General features: G+C 43.9%; 1 protein-coding gene across 1 annotated transcript in view; it reads left to right on the top strand.

Moving 5' to 3' along the window:
- PIK3AP1 (phosphoinositide-3-kinase adaptor protein 1) overlaps window positions 1–22246 on the top strand; it is a 104390-nt gene that overhangs the window by 44327 nt on the left and 37817 nt on the right. The window contains exons 3-8 of the mRNA XM_072971701.1: window positions 3534–3670; window positions 6086–6230; window positions 7978–8120; window positions 8249–8381; window positions 10348–10544; window positions 13229–13418. Of these exons, the coding sequence (XP_072827802.1) occupies window positions 3534–3670; window positions 6086–6230; window positions 7978–8120; window positions 8249–8381; window positions 10348–10544; window positions 13229–13418 (945 nt within the window). The remainder of the gene's footprint in view (window positions 1–3533; window positions 3671–6085; window positions 6231–7977; window positions 8121–8248; window positions 8382–10347; window positions 10545–13228; window positions 13419–22246) is intronic.

Raw genomic sequence — 22246 nt, 5'->3', positions numbered from 1 at the left:
AAACAAATATTTTCCCAAAACAATGATAAAATTTCCACTTGTATTTTTATCTTTTTAATTTTTAAAATTTGTTTTATTGTTCATTTCAATCTATAATCCATCAAATTTTATTTTGGAGTGGATAAGAATTAGGAAGAGTCTAAATTGTCCTCTGACCCCCACCCCCATCCCGAATGCCTAAATTTTTTCAGCAATATCTGCTGAATCATCCTTCTCACTAACCTTTTTTTTTCATTCTGTACTGATGTTTATTGCTTTTCATCACATGTTAAGTGTTTATGAGAATGAAGCTTGATCTTGGTGTTATTTATTGTGTTTAATTGCTCTGTTTAATTTTTTATAAGTTTAATATAAAGTGAGGCTACCCTTTATTGTTTCTTAAGCTTTGGTAGGAGACATAAAACCTATATAAATGGAACTTTCTTAGATAGGAAAATTGAATATTATAAAGAAGAACACTGTGGGAACTACAATTTGAAATTCAATGCAAGGAGGGTGATTGATTTGGATTCTAAATTATATTTGAAAAGTGAGAAAGTTTTTTTCCATGATTATTGTTTTAATCAGATTTTTTTATACTTAAATGTATCTTATTTTATTAAAGCTTAGGAGGCAAGTATTACTATTTGTTTTTGACAGTTCAGGAAATTGAATTTTGATGTATTAAAAAATTTGTCCAAACTGAAGATATTTTAAACCTGTTCTGTGCAATTTCACAGATCTACAGTTTTTTTCCTACTCAGAGAATTATGTAGTCAACAACTGGATTTCTATTAAAACTTCACAGGCTTTTTGTGATAACTATCTTGACAAATAGTGCATAGTTAGACCATTAAAAAACCCGAAGGCAGTGAACCCCGTGATACCATTTTCTGTTATCAGTTCCTTAAATTCGTCTTTTTTCTTTTAGTTGCAATTTTTCTATTTCTTGTGATGAGAATGTTAAAGATTCACTCCCTTAGCAACTTCCAAATGTGCATACAGTATTATTAACTATAGTCACCATGCTGTACATTTCATCCCTTATTTGCATGAAATTTACTTTATAAATCAGATTTTCTACTTATTCTGAGATAATTTTGGTAATTTATATTTTTATATAAAAATTGTATTGACACTTAAAAAAATTCTTAGCATAGAGTTTTCACATCAATATGTTTCTAAAATTCTTCTCCATATCTGTTGTTATCCTCCTTTCTTGTTTGGCTTATTTCTGTTTCTGTATTCTTTTCTTGATTGCATTCAGTAGAGCTTTGACTCTAGCTAGCCAACTGATTGAGTCAGTAATTTGGGAGAAACGAAGAGATTTTTTTTTTTGAAGCAATAGATTGTACCGTGGGTCTATCCCCAGGAGGTTATACCTGTATAATAAATTAGAATAGGTAATTGACAATAGTTGGTACCCACCACTCTAGCCACTTAGGATAATGTCAAAACAATTCTAGAGCAGTAAGTAGCTCCAGGGAGCTTCTTGCAGTTTTAAGTAACTGGTTGAATGTTTTAAGTCATTGGGGTTATTTTCTCATTCAGGGAGAACCTCAGGAATGAAAAAATGGCATGTCTAGGTAGCTAATAATACAAAATTAAAGCTTGATATAGTGTTATATAATTAAGAAGAAGAATATTAATTATCTCTAATTTTTTGGTTCTTTCTTTCACAGATTCCTGTGGTGGGTGGGAGTTAATTTGGGTGGCGTGTACAGCTCAGTCCACAGGGGTGGACCCTGACTTTTTAGAAGTCACTGATTAAGGAGACAAGATGTGGGGAAGGGCAGATCCAGTGGAGAAAATGGCAGCCTTCAGTTAATTTGTTTTGGAAAGCAGGGAGGTGGGGAGACTACTGCACTTAGCCTTTGCAGGGGGATAATTAGCACTGAGTGAGAGGGGAGTCAGTGGGATCGAAAGGAAAAGAGAGATATAGGAGATTGATGGCTCTGATGCTTACTGAAAAATAATATCACCCTCCTTAGAACTCCCAGGTTCCTTTGCCCCATCTCTTATTACTGAGTTCTGCCAGGATTCCTGTTGCACAAACAAGGTCAGAGACTAGGCTGTACTCAGCCTGGCTCTCAGAAATAGTGCATCTTGGGAGAAACCACAGAGAGGGGACACACAGCAGGAGTCCGTGCCTCCCTGTCCATCGCAGTGTGTAGACATCTGTCAGTACCAGTGTCAGGCTCTAGGACAAGACCCCTGTCCAAGGCTGTGGAGCTTTTAAGTTGCATATCTGGGAAGCCTCAGCCCCTCCCCCAGCCTGAGCCAGTCCCAGAGGTCCTTGCCTCACAGTTAGAGTAGTAGGACACGGTGGGGCCTTGGCCCCCTAGCTCTGTTCCGCTGCCTCAGCCTTCATGGTCATGGGAGCATAGCCTCTCCCCAGCATGACGTGGGGTCTAGGGTGCAAGCCTGTGTTACAGCTTTGTGTGGGGACATATCCATGGGCTGATGTGCCACCCCAGCTTTCTCCCAGGATGGATCATACTCCTTCCCTGGGAGGCTGGCCTGCAGGAATCAGCCTTATCTCTCTCCAGCTCTTAGATTGTGGGCTCTCTGAAGACAGGATGGATGTCTCAATCACCCTCATGTCTTCTCAGTGCCTAGCATGCTTGGCTGGCTCTGTGAGTGATTTAGGAGTGAAGAAGAGCAAGCCCAAGAAACCCTCCCTCTCCTCGTGACCCTTCTTAACCATTGTGTTCCTCTTTGAGGATCTGATGAAAGCTTTGAACTATCTCCAGAGAAGTGTAGGCAAACACATGCACACGCACACACACACACACACACACAAGTGTGCATGCATATATGGAATCTTGCATCCAATTGATGAGCTCTGGTTAAGAGCCCCTGCCTTAGAGCTCTGGTAGGTTCCACTTACCCCATCTGAACACCATCTCATTCTGTGCTATACCCCATACACCTGCATACCCCTGCTCCCCTGCTCTGAGTCTGTGCATCAGTCTTTCCACAGCAGAAGTTTTGGCTGTGGTACTGATTTGGAACCTGGTCATACAGATCTAAAATTTCTTGAAAGTGATGGTTTTCCACTGTTACTCCAGAGCGGGTACATTGGCTAGCCATGGCCCTGTGGAATAATGGCTTCCTGGAGAGCACAGGTTTTACTTGATGTTCAAAAGATGACCTTTAAATGGACAGTCCATTCTTGACCCCACCTGAGGAGAAGGAGCCTCTTTCCTCACAAACACCAAAGTCAGCTCTATGAGAAGTCCAGATGTAAGGCATCCAGAAGCCTGTTGTTTGAGACTAGACCTGCCAGCCCCAGACAGCAGCCTGCCTCAGATTTTCTGGCTTTTCTCTCCACTGTCATCCTGTTGCTGTCACCCTCCCCTGTGGCCTCCAAGGTGGTTGACTTTTCCTCATGAGAGTCTCTTTCATAATTTCTTGAGTCACTCCCTGCAGCTTGTATTTGTTTGAGATTCGGAACCGTTTCCTATTTGGTAATGTTTGGGGTTTTAATGGGGTGAGACATGCCCAGCACTTCTTCCTTCTCTTTCCATTCATTGGTGCTCTCTGTGCCATAGATTCTGGCTGTGACTCAGTCACTGACACTGAGACCGAGGACGAGAAGGTGCTTTCCTACTCGAAGCAGCAGGGCCTGCCGCCGGAGACTCCGCCTGGGAACCTCATGGTGGTGCAGCCGGACCGCATTCGCTGTGGGGTAGGCATTCCTGGGGCTGGCTGATGGATGTCAGAGCACAGGCTTTTGGGCTTTTCAATGGATGTGCTTGTTATAGTAAAGGGAGCAGGGTTCTACTGTTGCACCTCAGTGTAATCCCAGCCTTCTCATGGGGTTTCCCTGTACATTAGGTATCCTGGGAACCCCAATGTCTGGGACCTGGCACACCTCTCTCCTTTAAATCAAGGCAAGATGAGCCCAGGAATGTATATATTAGCAGTCTAAAACTTTAAGTTCATGGATCAAAAATTTAGAGCATGTCAGAGACCAGCAGACATGAGCATTACAAGACATTTATATGCCAGCCGTGGAGTTAGAGGCCTGGGTCTGTTCCTACCAGCATAGCGCTGGGAGGAAGGAACTGTGGGGCATTTGGAGAGCTTGCTTCTCTGTCAGTTGTTCCCTAGCATGGCCCAAATGGGTGCCTTGAAGCTTGATGGCTGAAACTTGCTGGCCTGCATTGCTTGCAAGCAAAAGAAAGAAGATTAATGCTTGAGCATAACATGACTAACATTTTCAGGGATGGGACCTACGTTAAGAGGTGACTTGAAGGTGAAGGCCAACTGATGGGCCACTGTCATTTGAATCCTGCCATAGTACTGATAGTTTTTCATTATCTTTCCTTTCCTGATGAGAAATGTGTGATATTGGTTTAGAGCAGAAAACACTTCCCTATGGGTACAAGCCCTATGCTGACTTTGCCGTGGCAACAGGAAGTCCTGGCTTCCCTGTGCTTGTGAGTGGTTTTCTGCACAGCCTGAGGCCATGAGCCACTGGGCAAGGACTCCCTCTATGGGGTTGCAAACCACTGCTTCAGGCTGGATGAACTCGTAGACATGTTTAGTTTGGGCTGCACAGTGTTATAAAATTGGGCATGGAAATCTGTTTACAGCTTCCATTGAATCAAAATCTGGAAATACCAGACCTGAGATGAGTGGCTGGGCTGAGCAGCCCTTCAGAAAGGGCGTGCATCCTCCAGGATGCTGGTTCCCTCCCCTCCCCTTTCTTTGTACTCAGCCCGCTTGACTCCTTTTCCTTACTGGCCAGGCCGTTGTGGGCATTTTAGTTTTCAGTCTTCCTGTACTATTCCCTGCCTTCCCCACGTCCCTTTTCTCCTGAGATCAGACTGGTGGGTGCCTGTTGGGGAGAGGGTTTTGAACTAAAGGGTGATACCCCTCACCTGCCTCCCTGGTTTTCCATGCTTTGGCCCCTTCTCCCATGCTGGCTCCCACTGACCCAGATTCTCCTTGTTGCTTGCTCCAGGTCTCTGGGTCCTGGGGCAGCAGGGCTGGGATTGGGTCATGACTGTCAATAGTGGAGACTCATTCTCTCCAGCTCCCCAAGCTTCTTGGGAGAAGGAGCAGGCGGGACAGGGCTGGGTCTGCAGCAGGAGTCGGGTCAGCGATAAACACTTTCACATTTACCCTCAGCAGTCTCCATGAGCCAGGACCCCGTCTCCCTCTCACCTGCTGTGGAGTCGTGGCCCTTGTCATGAAGGCTTTTACAAGGGCTTGATAGCAGAATCTTACAGTGAACATTTGGGAATTAGATATGGCCAGAAATTTGTCGTTTTCCCCTGTTTTTTGGAGAACCTGTCCTTTCCAGTTCAAAGTCTCAAGAGCTTAGTCAGCGTAACCAGCACAGTAAAACAGACAATTCCATTTGACATGTTCAGCAAAAGATCTCAAAGCAAGGTAAAATAGCGACTCGGGTCACTCAATGCCTTGGGAAAATTAATCCTCCAGTAAGTTATTTTTGTCCACCTAAAAACAACTTAAGTTGCAGAAGCTAAGAGGGCTTCTCTCAGCCAGTGCCTCTCACTCTGTAAGGTCACCCAGAGGTCTTGGTAAAATGCAGGCTCTGGTTCAGAGGGTCCACGAAAGGCCTGCGATTCTGCATTTCTAACAAGCTTCCAGGGAATGCCAATGCTGCTGGTCCCTTGACCTCATTTTGAGTAGCAAGGCTAGTCTAGAATAGTGCTTCTCAAACTATCTGTGGTGAACAACTCTTTTTTAACTTTATTTTTGTAAATTTCCGATCCTTCTGTGGGCCCTTCATACATACAATAAAAAAAGAAATGCTATAAAAATTAAATATAAAGGCATATAAAATACAAGCTCCAGGTTTTAAAGTCATTATTAGGGTCAACAGATGTAAAGTACCTCATCAAATTGCTGTAAAGATTTATCAATGTTCACTCTGAGTTTTTGTAACTTGTCTTGTTGGGACCCATGGCAAGCTGCCTCTGCCCGGCACCAGACCAGAGACCCCTCACCTGCTCTGGAGCAGCCTCACTGGGCAGAGCTGGGGCTTCGGGAGCCACAGAGACCCTCTGGCTCAGCGCCCTCACAGGGGACCCAGGAGGAAGAGGGGATGGTGACTGGTCTCCCTTTCCAGGCAGAAACCACTATCTACATCATTGTGAGATGTAAGCTGGATGAGAGGGTGACGACAGAAGCAGAATTTTCACCTGAGGATTCTCCCTCAATAAGAGCGGAAGCCAAGCTGGAGAATGAGTACACTGTTTCCGTGAAAGCTCCCAGTAAGTAGCCTCAGGAACCTCCAAAAATTTGGCATCGTGTTAAGGAAGAGGCCCCCCTCTTGTTGTCTTTTACTTGTCTTGTCTTTGTTCAGCCACTGGAGAAAGTGACAGCCAAGATTTGAATTTGGTTGCCATGTCCTATTTAAAGGAAAAGGAAGTTGAAAAAATACACATGTGTGGTGGGGTGGGGGAATGGATATATTAAAATGTTTATCTTTATAAAGTTAACATATTAACAATTTTTGAAATTAGAGAAAAGTTGGAAGAAAGTCATCTGACAGCCTACACTCCTTCTTTTATGTCTTTGTTTACAATTTTTAAAAACATAATTGTTCCAATAGTATCTATTATCTTATACTCTTTTTTCTTTATGTACTCTTAATTTATCCTTTCTCCATCCCTTTTCCCCTGTGCTATTACGTGGACTTTGTAACTTTCCGTTTTATAATTATATTTTTTCTATTACAAAAGTAATGTGTGTTCAGTATGAAAATTTGAAGAATACAGTAACCATAAAAGAAAGTAAATAGAAAATTATCCATCTGCACATCCCCTACACAGAGGAAGTTACTGGTTTCTGTATTTTTCTCCATCTGTGTACATAGCTTCATACTGTCTTGTAACTGACTTTCATTACCTGGAAATACACTAAGAGTATTCTCCCATGTTAATAAATATTCTTTTACAATATGATCCTTAGTGATAACAAGGTAATCCATTGTATAGATGTACCATAATTTATAAAACCAATCCCTTGTGTTGGACCTATATCTTAAAATTGTAATTTTAAAAATGATATAATAGTTGAATAGAAGTATCATCTTTCAATTTTTCATTTCCTCATTGTTGCATATTTGTGTAATTTCTGATTTCTTATTGTCTTCTTATTGTTTTAAATGATGATATATTGAGCATTTTTATGCATGTAGTTTTTTTTTTTTTTGTATTTAGGATTGTTTCCTCAAGGTGGAAGGAATCCCTGAAACAATGGGCGTTTTTAAGGGCCCTGGAAGATAGAGCTTCATTGCCTTTTGAAATATTACTACTCTCAACTTTATTTGCTATACTATCACTAACACTAGGCATTATCACTTTGAATATTTTTGCTAATTTGGTATATTTTTAAGCGGTAGTCCGTTGTTTTAATTTGCACTTCTTTGATTACTAGTGAGGTTGAGTATTTTTCCATGTTCTCTACTTGTCGCATTTCCTCTTTTATGAATCGAATCTTTGTGGTTGGTGTATTTTTAGGTTTTTCTTTCCTCCTCACAACCCCTTCCTGTGGTGTAGAAGAGAGAGCACCTAGGGGAGTACATAGTAGTGACGACAGCAGAGCAAGTGAATCAGTTCTACTGGCCCAACGGGGCGGAAGCACGGAGTCTCACCCGCCAGGATCCCTTCCCCCTTCTGGCGACCACTGGCCTCTGTATAAAGTGCTTTAAATTCAGCTCTTCCTGCCTGTTGCAACAGTTGGCCTACAGTAGTGAACAAAAGAAATGAAAATCTTCCAAAAATTAAATTTCAGACCCAATGAGGATAATTCCTCTGACTCAGAGCCCTCCCGTGTGTTAGTCTGCTCACTACTACTTCTAGTCTTTCCCTTTCTTCCCAATCGTGCAGCTCACCTCCAAGATCTTTCTTCCAGCCGTCAGTTTCTTTACCATTAAGATGAATCCATGAACACTTTTCCCTGTCCCCTTGTAATATAAAAAAAGAATACTTCCATAGTATCTTTTCTTCTGTTCAGACCTTTCATCTGGGAATGTTTCTCTGAAGATATATTCCGGAAATTTACTGGTGTGTGAAACCGTTATCAGCTATTATACTGACATGGAGGAAATTGGGAATTTATTGTCCAAAGCTGCAAATCCCGTCGAGTTCATGTGTCAGGTAAGGATGGTAAAAGGCAACTGGAGTTTTCTGGGCAAGTAGTTTCTGCTCATGGTTCATCAATCTCAAATCTGCTAGATGGGAGACAGCTGGATTTAAAATCTGACCGTCTTCACTTTTGTATTTAGGCTTTTAAAATTGTACCCTACAACACAGAGACCCTTGATAAACTGCTGACGGAGTCCCTGAAGAATAATATCCCTGCAAGTGGGCTGCACCTCTTTGGAATCAACCAGCTGGAAGAAGAAGATATGATGACAAGTAAGTCACTAGTCCAACCTCAGGAAACCAGCAGTGTGCTGATCCCAGATTGCTGCTCTCAGCCTGCAGTCAGCCTGTGCTTGTACTTTCTGCCGGTTCTGCTCTACAGCTCATTCTTGGAGAAGCATTCATTCTTCACTGGCTAGCCTGAGATTCTTCCAAACAGTAAATATGAATATCTTACCCACTTGCTACAAAACCCTTTGTGGTGCCTACTTATCTTCTAGACAAAGTCCAAACTCCTTACCCTGTTTACAAACCCTTCCCAAAGGGCTCCTGCTCTCACTTCTCTCCATGCCCTCCCTCGGCTTCTGTGCTCTGCTCTGCGGAAGGTATGAACTTCTTTTACCTGATGAAAATTCCACCCTGCCCCTTGCCACATCGACCCATAGGAATGCGGTTTCTTCCTCCTCTCCTCCTGCAGCAGCTTGGGAAGCACTTCCTTAAGTAGGTTACATCTACATGCTGTTGGCTATCCTAGCATGTTGAGTGTCCTCTGTCCTGGCACTCTTCAGCTGTATCTGTCTTCTCTGCGAGGCTGTCAGCTCAGGGAGGACTGGGACTGTGCCGGGGTGGCTCACTGTAGGCTCAAAACAAATATTTGCTTGATGAGGGAGGAGCAGTCTCATGTGCGTATGTGACATGCTGGGAGCCAGGAGAACCACTTGCATGGGGATGGTGCCTGGCGTGCTGGACAGGATGCCTGTTATGGTGTGGACACCATGCTTCCTTCATGCTGTGGTTGCACGGCACAAAGGTGATCCAAGACCCTGGTTACCTGCTTCTGCGTCCCATCCTTCCACAGCCTATGAGAACCACAAGGATGAAGTTCTGTTATCTTCAAGTCCTTCTCCTTGGAGCATTCTCTTGTTGCCTGTCCCCATTTTCCTACTGTGGAATGTTCTTGCATCACTTCCAGCAGATGTTAATATTCTCTATTTTTAAACTTGGGTCTCAGGAGGGAGTATTTCGTAGTTTGACAGTCATGAGGGATTCTGGGGAAATTTACAGACCCTTCATTGCAAGGATCATATCCTGGTGGATAGGAAGCTGGGTTTATTGTCTTATTTTTAAAATACATGCATATGTTTACACGTAAAAAATATATATTCATATATCTGTCTATCATCTATCTATTGATCAATCACTCTCGGGTTTAAAAATAAACTTTTATAAAAACAACAAAAAAAGGTTTGTCCCCCAACTCCACAGTACAAACATGTCTGTGTCCTTGGTTGAGTTTAACTTGCTGTATCCGGATATTAGTAGATGGAAGGAGTCATGGTGATCCAGTGACTCTCAGGAGTGCTCTGTTTCCCACAAATCAAAGACTTAATGGACATCCTGGGGTTCACGAGCATTAATACTATCATTCAAAACCTGTCCTAAACAAAGAGCTCACTGAAAACTGTCTTATTAATCCTCCCAGGTCCCTTTGAAGTGGCCTGGAAATATTTTCTAGTTCAGAACTAGGGGCCATGGAAAGGCTACGTAACATACCCAAGATTACTCGGCATACTTTATAAAATTGGGAATAAGAGCTAAGAAGATGAACTTCTTTCTTTTAATCAGCATAAAGCTGTCATTTGAAAGTGCTCTGTAATTGGCAGAGCTGGTCAAAACATGATTCCTGTTGTACTTTGTGGCTGCTGTTTATGCCTTTAGAACATCAGCACATTTTGAACTAATATTATTTCTCGGGATTCTCTGATCCTTTTAGAGAAAGAAGATAGGATAGTAATGATTAGATTTGCTAATTAATTAGCATATTTCCTCAGTCATGTGAGACCATAATCTTCAATGGTGCCGCAGAGGAAGCTGTCAGATGTTAGGTCAGTCATTTGAGAAGTAATGATTGAGCTCCTGCTGGATGCCATGCTAAGCTTGCCAGCTTCGTCTCCATGAACAAGGTGCCCTGTGCTTTCCTTTTTATCTGTCCATTAAGTTTTCCCTGAAAATTTTTCAGATCAGAGGAATGAAGAGCTGCCCACTTTGTTGCACTTTGCTGCCAAATACGGACTGAAGAACCTTACTGCCTTGTTGCTCACCTGCCCGGGAGCCCTCCAGGCCTACAGTGTGGCCAACAAGCATGGCCACTATCCCAACACCATTGCCGAGAAGCATGGCTTCAGGGACCTGAGGCAGTTCATCGACGAGTATGTGGTAAGTCAAGACGGGAGGGCCCCTGGGATTGGAAGTGCACTGTATGGTTCCAGGGCTGCCTTTTCACCAAAGACATGGGTGGATTTCATCTCTAGCCTGTCCTTATGTGCCTCTTCTGGTGGTGCCAGTGTGTGTGGGCTTCGAAGATGAGCCCTGGAGTCACATGAACCTGGGTCCAAATTCCTGTACCAACACTTGTCAGCCACATGACTTTGGGCAAATTATGTATCTGTCCCCTGTCTCTCTCTCTCAGTTTCCTAATACACAGAAAGAAGATAATAATAGTTCTACCATAGGGTTGTTTTGAGGATAGAAGGAAATAATGTATGTAAAGCACTGAGATCCACCCTCAATGCATTTACAGAGACATTTATAGGGTGAATCTGCTGAAGGTCGATGCTGATCCCTCTTTCCCAGTCACCTCCTCACCCACTTCCAAGGCACCTTGGCAGGATGCTCCCAGCCGCCTTGCCCACCATCAGGCCCAGAAGAACTGTGTGAGGCTTGGTTCCTTCTTTAGCAGAGACCACAGTAAAGCTCTGCACCGGAGGCTTCAGGGAGGCCAGCTGTTGAGGCACCACCTTCTGCGGACGACCTATTTCTCTTTCTGAGCCTCTCTGCCTGTCTTAATGCTTATCTGCTCCTCTGGTTTTGGATCCCCAGGTCCTCCTGGATCATTGACTTCTGGGTCCTTCTTTGAGTGTAATCTCTCCCTGTACCTCAGCCTCATTCCATGTTCCAGGATTGCTTCCACTGTTTTGGAGGCAGCTGCCCTTCCTGACTCTACCCTTGTCTGGTTTTCCTCCATTTTCACTATTCACAGCAGTGAGACAGGAATAGTTCAGCCTCTCACACAGGGCTGTGATCTCAAAAGGAACAATAAACACAATCCAGTCTTGCTCTCTACCTCCAGACAGGGGTGAGCCTGACACCCCCTGCAGAAACCTACCTCTCTGCTCTGTACTAGCTAGTCTACAAGGCAGTGACTCACTGAGACACATAGAGGGGGCTTCCCAAAATTTAGAGGGTATTAAGAGTATTGAATGAGCAGAACAGCATGAGTCCCCGTTTTGGGCTTCATTGACACAAATGAGGTTAAAAGGTGTTCACGGTCCATGAGTATTTACTTGGCTTTACTTTTGAGTTAAAACGTATACAATGAGGTGCTTTATTTCCCTGCCAAAAGTTTTTTTTTTTCAATTAAGGACGTACTTAATGATATGTGTCCATAGTAATGACTACTACTTATTGAATTTATTTAATGGGCAATTGCACTATCTTCTTTAATCCTCATCACAATCCTTTGAAGTTGATAGTATTATCATCTCTCCAACAAAGTAGGCAAGAGTGTAGAAAGGCAGAGTCATTGTGCCAAGAGTCCCACAAGTAAGGGTAGAGATAGAATTTGAACCTAGTTGGTGTAAAAGCTGGGGCCTGTCATCCTACTCTGTGTGACAGGGATGTTGCACGATGCACTTCCAGCTTGCACTGAAGTTAATCTGGCTCACATTTCCCATATCATCTTTGCTGTCTGACTACAATCGCCTCAACCCATGCATCTTCAGTATTGCCCCCAAAAGGTCCCTTGTGTTGCTTGTGACCTCTGTGAACTGTCCCATTTCCCCTTTCCGTCACATCAAAACCAATACTGGACCTTGAGTCTCCACCACTGCACAGCTGTCGCCTGGTCTGCTCCTTGGATCTCATCAGGAAAGCAACACAGGGTGTCAATAGCAGATTACCTCTCTTGGGGTAGTGATGATGAAAGTGAGAATTTTTGTGGGTTGATGCTGAAATGAGGATTGTGAAACACCGAAGCTTCTTACCAGGAAAAGCTGTGCAGGGGTTTCAGAGAAGCCAGCTCTCTGGCTTCACCAATGCCTGGAGGCAAAATGACGGAGCGCGGCCTGCCTGACTTCAGGGCATTTCAGCCAAGATCAGCTCTCCTTCTGAGCACAGGATACAAATCAGAGAGGGGCACTTTGAAGTGTGCTGTCAGGCACTCTGGAGCAGCCTGCTGGAAGGAGCGGGAACAGAGTGAACCAAGTTCCCAAGGGACCTCTGACTATGCATAAGTGCAGGGACACCTTAGCTGCAGCCCTGTTTGGAACATTTGAATCTCCATCTGGCTAATCAGTAAGGGTTACACCCTTGTGTGCCATTGATTCCCTTTTGAGGAACCACTGGGATGTAACATAAAGGTCAGAAGCCAAGACTGCAGACCTTTGAGTAAGGCACTAGATTTTTCTGAGCTGTGGCTTCTCATCTGTGAACCAAGGAATAGGATACTTTCTTAAGCAGTGGTGGAAAGGATGTTATGAGATAATGCGTAGGCACATTCCCAGCACCGCCCCGACACATGATGGGTGCTCATGAGAAAGTTTTACATTTGTATCCCCTGAACATTCCATGTTTAACAAGTGTCTCCTCTGAGCACATAACTCTGTTCTTAGTGTTGGAGGAAGATACAAAGATTAAAATCAAGAACATAAAACAAAGAAAAAGACTTGGAGCCTGGCCTCAAGGAGCTTTCAGTCTGGGAAGTCCAGACATACACACACAGTTGCAACCCTGATGTATGTGAGCCTTTCCTTTGCTGTCACAAGCCACTCAGGGGCCTGGCTCTACCCGGAAAGCTTGGCTGTGCCAGTCAGTGTGCCTGTGGGTCCCACCTTCTCTTTCAGGAAACTGTGGACATGCTGAAGAGTCATATTAAAGAGGAACTGATGCAAGGGGAGGAGTCCGACGCTGTGTATGAGTCCATGGCGCACCTTTCCACAGACCTGCTCATGAAATGCTCCCTCAACCCCGGCTGTGACGAGGACCTGTATGAGTCCATGGCGGCTTTCGTCCCAGCAGCCACCGAGGACCTCTGTAAGTAGCACAGCCTGGTTCTGCTTCCATCTTTCTGCTGACAGATGGCTTTCTTCCTTCTGGTGTGTGGGGGAAGTCCCTTGCTTACCCTCACTCCCCTGGAGAGATGAAGATCCCATTTTACACAAAGTTAGATGGGTCATCATGTGCTGTGACAAGCAGAATCCATCTCCAGACTTCCTCTGCTATGACCACTGAGTGACTGGAAAGTCAACATTGGGGAAGATGTTGTCTTGTGATCCTGGAAGCGAAATCAGTGGCATTTGACCCTGTCAGTTCCAACAAGCCCTTTTCATAGCAAACATTTTGTAATGCCCCCTTACTACCCTACATGAGATGCATATAACCTACCTACATGTGAAATTTTTAGAAATCAAATATACATCTTAAATCAAATATAAAAGAGAACTAAAAGGAAAGGAAATGCTCAGTTGAGTCTGTGCATGAGGACACAGTGAAATAGCCAGATGCAGTCACCCCTGCTCAGAATCAGTGCCACTGTCACAGCCTCAAACGCTGACCGACACGTTTATTATATCAGTGACCCGAATGCTGTCGGCAGCAATGGCGTCAGCACCTGGATTTTACTAAGTGGTGAACAATTCCTCACATTCACCTCTCCATTTCCATAGTAATTGAATTCTCAGAAAATTTAATGTATATCAAAACCTTGCAAAAATATAAGTTGTATTTATGAATGAAGCAGTTTAGTTTCTAGGCTCAGAAAATTATAAGCATTTTTTGGATACCTGATTTTATTGGATTAGTATATAATAAACTTATTTCTAAATAAGTTTAACTATTTCTAAATATCATATCTCCAGGACATGACTTTTCCTATAAACTGCTTTTTTTTTTGCCATTTTTGGCTTTCTAAGTTGTTTTTTCAATAGTAAAAGTAATAGTCTTACAAAAGTTGAAACAAAATAGAAATGTATAATGGAGTTATTAAAAGTCCATGCTATCCAACCAACCAATATACTTGTAGTAGTTTGCTGGTTATATTTGTCCATAGTTTTCCTTATACCTGCTGATATTAAATTTAAAAATATGCACACATACATATATATATATGTACGCACAGATATATACAAATACACATATGTTTAAATATGTATCATAAGCAGTTAATATTTTTACCTAGATATATGTATAATGACATATTTAAAAGTCATGAGGGACACAAAACACTTCATTGTTCAGGGCTGTCCTGCACATTGAAGGATGTCTAGCATCTTTCTCCTTCTGCTAAATGCCAGTGTCTTCATCATGGTGACAACCCAAAACACCCTCGTAGATTTTCCAAACCCCCTCTAGAGGTCAGTGCTGCTCCCCCGAGAACCACTGGCCTAAATAATGGTGGATTTCGAAGCACACATCAGGGTTGAAGCAGGAGGACCACACAATGGCCCGCTAAGAGCCTTCTTAATATGTTACCACCATTTGCTATCAGATGCTAAGCGCTTCGAAACACTGCCTGCGACTGCGCTCTCCTTTCCTCTGGTCTAATTAATAGATTCAAGAAAGACAAGCAAGTCCCCATCAATGCATCCATCAGCTTTATTGATGGTTGGCTTTCTGTAATGGCCTAGATTGAGTATTGCCAACTTTCAGCCTGAGAAGAAGACTGTGGGGTCCCAGGCGCACAGGGAGATGGGCCTGATTTTCTCATCCATGAAGGGAAAAGCAGACATCAGGAGGGTGCTTTGGAGCAGGAGATGTGGGTAGATCAGGGGGCCAGAGGGGAGCCCTGACACCAGCAGGGCCTTTGACACCACAAGCCCAGCACCTGGAAAGTGTGGTCCCGTGGTTGTTAGGTGCTTGCCAGACAGATTGGCTGCTCCTCTGGGGGAGGGGGAGAAGGAGGGAAAGGGAGGCAGCAGCTCTCTTCCAGCACCTAACTGGGAGGACTGGGAGTGCTGGTGCAAGCTGCTCCCAAATGAGCCATGACCCAGCAGGGAGACGAGGAGAGAGGGCATTATCCCCACCATTCACATCCTCTACCTCACTGAATCCTCAAAGCAGCCGTACAGGGATGCTTTCATTAACCTGCACTTTACAAATGAGGAAACTGAGGTACGGAGACATTAAACAATTTTCCCAAAGTCTCACAGCTAATAAGAGATAGGGCCAAGATTTGAACCCAGGTCTATCTGTCTCTAGAACCGTATTCCTTATTCTGTACCAGAAATTCCCACCTAATACCACAAATTTTAGTCCTGGTTTCTTTCAGAAAAACCACCTACCAGCTCCAGACATGCCTCTTCCTTCTGCAGCCCAGATGTTAGCTCACAAAACAGCCTCTGGCGCCCCCTACGCTTGACACCCATCATCCATCTCTCTATGTACCCAAAACATTCTGGAGCATCTGTGTTTCAGCTACTTGCCTCTCCCCCATGTTGGGAAGACAACTTGGTGGGGAGGAGACACAGTCCTTTTCAATCTGGAGGTGACCCATTCACAAAAGAACATTTGGAGAAAGACTGGTACCCACTTGGGAAGCTAGAGACATGCATCAGCATTTCTGCCTTGTGTCCCTATTATGGGGCAGTTGAACAATGAAAGAATCTCCCACTTTATGGGCAGTTTAGTGTTGACAGAGAGCCTTAACACCTGTTATCCCTCGGGATGCTTGAACGCGTGAAATTCCCCCACCACATCGTTGCAGAGCTGCGGGGAATGCTAACCATCCCATTACTCCTTGTCTGCTGGTCCTTCACAGCAGGGGCAATGAGCCTCTCCAGCTTTCCTAAGGCAGTGGAGGGCTATGGAGCTTGCCTGATTTGTGGCCAGTTGGCAACTTGTAAAGTGACATGGGGTCAGGGGAGATTCTGGTTGCCATGGAGCTAGGAGGAGGCCATCGACAGACAGGCTATAGAATTAGGCTGCTTTCGGGTCGGGGAAAGGAAACTCACTGCATTTTTCATCTGCCAGATCATATAAACTCTGAATTTTCTGATTCTAGACATGATTTGGTTTGTGTTTCTGTCTCTGTGGTTTAATCTTGAGAATGACCACTCAGCTACTGGCCAGGAAGAAGCAGCAATTTGTACCTGGGGAGGACCCATTCATTTTACTATCAGTGACTCTAGGAGAGAAGGCAATTTAGGTCATAAATAAGTAGAGCAAACTGATCAATCTAAGATGCATATCTGTAACACCACCCAGCACAGGAATCACTGTCAAGCCAACAGACTGCTTTAATCTCTGTGATCCCACCTGATCATCTAGGGCTTGGTGGATAGAGTTTCCTTCATTTTATAGAGGAGACCACTAAGGCTCCAAGATTTAGTAACTTAAGTCCCATCGAGGGAGAACTGGGTCAGGAATCTGGGTCTGCAGATTCCCAGGGGTCAAGTCTGTCAGCTGCCCGCTGCGATAGAGGACCCTCCTGGCCTGCCCTTCTGCTAGGGTCTGCACTTGCCAACCCTGGGACAGATACTTACATGGGAGCTATTTCTAAATCTAAATAGCCGAGGTTATCACTGCCCCACCTTTGTTACCATCCAACCCTAGAGGCTGAAAATAAACACGTTAAGGGAGCTATGTGTATGTTTATTCACTAACCAACTCACTCGCTCATCCATTCATTCGCTCACAGGACAAACACTATGGAGTGCAGGCGCTCAGCTAGCGCCTTACCGTTGCCTGGGAGGTCACCTCACTGTGTTGGGACAAATCGGCCTCCTTCTGACGTGAATTTTGGAAAAGGGATGGTAATGAGGTCCCCTTCTCCAAAGGGCATGCAAACAACCACGAAGTGGGAAGGTTGTCAGGGAAACTCCCAGTGTTGAATGGAGGGGGCTGGGGAGCAAAGGTGGCTTCTGATCCTGAGATTTTGTGATCCTTCCACTGAACTTGAGTGGGTGTGGCTCATGCTCAGACACAATACCACACGCCTCACACTCACGGTCTTTAGTTTAGATATGCTGCCACCACGTGGTAACTACATGTCTTTGTCATCCAACTTTCAACTTTCAATTCTCTTGAGAATTTTTTGTTCCAGACCCCTGCAGATGTAAACCATCATTTTCTGTTCCGTACTAGGTAAGACATAAATGTTATGAAGAATAAGTAAGCTTACGCAAGCACTAAATAAAAGTCACGGCACACCTCTCTTTGAGTGCTTTTACTATCTCCTCATCTTTTTCTCATTTACTTCTTTTGCTTCTATCCCTACCTTCAGAGAATGATATGATGGTCCTTGGTCTTGGGTATTACATTTCATGTGGAAAGCCACGTCCAGTGACTGGTCACTTCCCTGAGGCTCTGGGTCCTAAGGTCTTGGGAGCCATTTCTAGGAGGCCCTTGTCCAGCCATTTCCAAGGTAATCTACTTGTGCACTTAGCACTGCTTAAATGTCTCAGAGACTTGTCTTTCTTCATCAGGAAGGAGGAGCAAAAGAAGAAAGGTGTAATGTCTCACTACTAGAAATGAAACTCACACATGTCACTCTAATCCACCCGCTTCCTGTGACTCCCACGTTGAACTTTTCTTTTGCACCCCTGCTCCCTCCACCCAGTTCTGTGGCTCACATCTATGTACAGTGGAGAGACCACTTAGCCTCAACTAACTTACTGGCTTTCCTTAGCAACCTCCCTGGCAACTGGTGCCTTTGTAACAGGTGATCTCCAGCAGTGTTTTCTTTACCTGAACTCTCTGATTACAGCCTCTCTGTGCAAGCTGGGTACCCTCTGAGCTGGGGACATAGCTGGGCACAGTAAAGGGCCTCACAGCCCAGCCAGGTAAGGTCTGAGCCCACCTGAAGGACCATTTGTAAGCAAAACTGTTAAGTTACTGATTTGCTTCTGGAACATTCTGTCTTCTCCATCTGCATGCTTTTCTCTCAAAAATTGTCCTTCCTACAGTAGCTGAGGTTCTGCTATCCTCCTGCTATCCATCGTGGGAAGACTCTGGCTAGTAGAGCCTTGGGGCAGCGGGGCTGGGTGCAAGGCATGGGGTCTTTCTAGCAAGGAACTCACACTGAGGTGGGGCTGTTCCTGTCTTGTCTGGGGCTGAAACTGACCCGGTGAAGCAAAGCGAGCCTCAAGCTACTTCCTGACTTCTGTAGCTTTTGCCTCCTCCAGATGTACGAGAACTGTGTTGTGCACATAGGCATTTAGTGAAAGCATGCTGGATTGAATGTTTTCAAGTTAAGAAAATAAAATCCTCACCACCAACAGCGACCTTGCCCCCCCGCTACACCTGCACAGCTAGGCGTGGCACGCAAATCACTTTGCACTCTGGTTACATATATGCCTCTCTGCTTACGAGCCCCTCCTTCAGTTAAGAAGTATGTATCACCCACGGGCTATACAATAGGTGCTCAATTATTTCTCGAACTTAAGATTTACCAGATAAGAAGTCATCCCAGATTTTGTGGCATGGAACCATTTGTTGACATTCCAATGCAAAGACTTCACTTCCCCATAGGTGGTAGTGAGACATCTGTTAGATGTCCCTGAGGGTAGGTATCTTTGGCCATTTCCTGCTGCCTTCTCCTTGTCTCCATACATTTGCTGGTGCTGGTCCTGCTGTCTGAATTGTCCTTGTCTTTTCTCAGCTTGGGAAATGCCCAGATTCCCTAACAAAGCCCAAAGACCTCCACATTCATGTATTCATTTGCTTATTCCTCATCAGTTTGTTCATTCACACAATCATTCAACAACATTTATCAACCCCCTTGAGTGTTTAAGTCATCGTGCCAGGTGACGAAAAGTCAGTAAATAAGCCAACATGATCCCGGCCTTCCAGAGCTTCCCTTCTAGTGTAACTGAGTATATAACTACAAACTGTGACAATGCCATGGAGGAAAAAGACACGATGCCTCTGAGAGAGCAGCTATGGATGTGGAGAATGGGCTGGGAGCGTGGGATGCATGGGTCTTAGTAAGTCATGGTACCCATTGCATCCCGCCAGGAGCTCATCCTGTGGATTGAGTCCTGCAAGGCAGAGGGTCTGTGTGCTTGCCAGGAGCACCGTATTGGGGCACTTGTCTGCTAAGAAATTCACAAAACTTAACATGCTACTTCTTCTAACCCTTTCAAGCTAGTCTCTTCTTTTGCAATGCCAATCACTCCTTAGCCTCTCTAATTTCAGACTGCCATTCTCCTGTCTCTGTCTCTCTCTGTTTCTCTCTCCCCTCCCCCAACTCTCTCTGTGTTTCTCTCTCATTGTCTCTCTCCCTTTCTGTCCCTCTCCTCTCCTTCCCTTCTCCTCTCTTACCACCTCTGCATGTGTGTGATTATCTCTCTGTCTCTCTCCTTCCCATCGCTTCTCCATGAGGGCGTGGAAAGGTTGCACTTTCTCATTGACATGATCAATCAAAGCACTCTGTTTGCGTACAAATGTGCTCTAAGGCTCTTTTCTGGCCACAAAAGCACTTGCTGAAAAAAAAATTCTTTTGGCCTGCTTTCAGGGTTTGAGAGCCTTTCCAGAAGAATAGTCTCCCAGTATCTGACATTTTACTATATTATATACTCAGATTAGGTTTTCCATTGAATTAACAACACATCATCTGGATGGAGATTCCACTGCAGCTAAATGATCTAGATTTATGTCCCATGAGGAGGATCATATGAGCTGCTTTGAAAATTCATTATTGCGCTTGACTCATTTCTTAATTAAGTGCCTGTCTGGGCTTTCTCTCATCTGTTCAAGCTTCTTTCTTCCTGGGAATGGTTTCTTTTGGACTGACTCCTTAAAAAAGTACAGTGTAACTCTGCCGCTGGCTTTTCCCAGAAGGAGATTGTAGCCCCAGAGTCTCCTTGTTATTGTTTTTTTTTTTTTTTTCCCAATGAAATGAAAGAACTTTGCACTTTCTCCTTAGACCAGCAGGTTTCAGCACATTTCAGTTTTTTTTTAACTGACAAGTGGTGAAGGCTAAGGGCTTAGAATCTGAAGTACCAACCTTGGGCACCCAAGGATGCAGGGAATCTGTTCTCCTTTCCTTTACAAAATGCCCTTTGTCTGGAAATGATTCCCTTCACCTCCAGAATTTCCTATGTGTTTCAGTCACTCATGTGTTACTCAGTGTATGCCTGGGTTATACGTACACGTGGGTTGTCCAATTTAGAGTTTGAGGGTTTCATCTCTCAGTAACTACAAACAACACAACTAGGTACTTTTTCTTTTCTCTTCTTTATTATTACAAAAGTAGTATCTGCTGCTTCTAGAATTTACCGCCTAGTATAGCTATGGCAAACAGTGTTTTAAATTTTTCATGTGCCAGTGTCACTTACGTTGTATTGAGTGCCTGGGGAGCTGTGTTGAGAAGGATTCTGAGGCCACAAAGAATGCTATGATTGATTAGTTGTTTGCCTTGAGTGTGGAATAGGGACGTGGAGGCCAGTGTATGTATCCACTGTTCCTGTATAATTCAAAGATATTTATGCTCAATTCAGTATAAAATAATCATTTTATTTAAAATGTAAATAGAAAGAAAATTATGTTTCTGCACTTAAGCCTGTGCCTATCCAGAGACTCGATAAGGCCTGTGCCTACAGCAGGCCAGGGCTGTTGAGTCCATGTGTGGACATGGTATGATGGACTTGCTTGAGTGTGTTGTCCTAGTCCCTGTGCCCTGTTCCCCTTGCCAGTCCCACGTGGGAAGGAAATTCATGGCAGGCTGACTGTGCTGACATTTGGTCCTATCTGTGGTAGGCAGAATAGTGCCCCTGAATCTGTTAATATGCTAGATTACATGGCAAAGGAGAATTAAAGTTGCAGATGGGATTAAGGTTGCTAATCAGATGGGCTTAAAATAACGGGACTATCTTGGATTATTGGGTTGGCCCTGTATAATCACAAGGGTCCTTAAAAATAGAAGAAGGAATCAAAATGATATCCTTAGGATCAGCCTCTACCTGTGATCTGGGCTGCACAGCATAAGGCCAGAAGGGATTGAAGAGCTGCTGGAATTTCCCCCATGGTGTTCATTGCTGAGCCCTCTTATAAAGAGCATGATGAGCCTCAGGAAAGCACACAGTGTTGGGTTTAGGGCCTCCAAGTCAGATCTGGACTACAGTGGCAGAGCCTTGGCCAAGGAAAAAAGAAGCCTGCAGCTCTGTCTGGCCAGCACTTGGTGTTTGGGAGCCATGATCAAGTAAATGCCTGGCAAGTCTTATTTGTGAGTCAGATTTCCACACATTATTCTATGATAAAGAATTAGGGCTCGTTATCTTAAGATGCCCCCATACTTTGAGTGTACTCTAATACATATTGGTTGGGTGTAATTCTTTATTAGGAAATGTATTACATGTGATATTTGAGAATATGTGTGGAAATTCAGATATTAGAATTAACCTGTAAACATTCATTACTCTGAAGGAGGAAACTTGACTTCCAATGAATAATTACTATTAAAAAATATAAATTGAGTCCTCTTTTTAAAATTGTTCCTTGCTTAAGACATTAGCCTGGGTATAAAATTTAATAATAGAGATAATAATAATAATGGTAATAATAGCAGCTAGCATTTATTTAGCACTTCTTGTGTGCTAGGCATGTGCAAGATGCTCATTTAATACTGATAATAAACTTATGTGATACTTAATTACTATTGTTGCCATCATTTTACAGACAGGAAAACAGAAGCTTAGAGGATTTAAACAACTCGACCCAAGAGTTAATGTAACAGCTATCATTTCCTTTTCTGCAGGAGAATTTGACCTTCCGGTTGCCTTCCTCTCTGTTAACCTGGTAACCTGATAAGAGCCAATAAGTCAACTGTGTCTCTAGGCAGGATTGCCTGTGATAAAAATGACCCCTAATTGGTTGGTAAATTGCATCTGGAACTGGGAGGAACTGTATGTAAACTGCACCATACT

This window comes from Vicugna pacos, chromosome 11 (assembly GCF_048564905.1).
Source record: "Vicugna pacos chromosome 11, VicPac4, whole genome shotgun sequence".
Lineage (NCBI taxonomy): Eukaryota > Metazoa > Chordata > Mammalia > Artiodactyla > Camelidae > Vicugna > Vicugna pacos.
The sequence above is the reverse complement of the archived record's forward strand: the minus strand, read 5'-3'. Positions and strand labels throughout refer to the sequence as shown.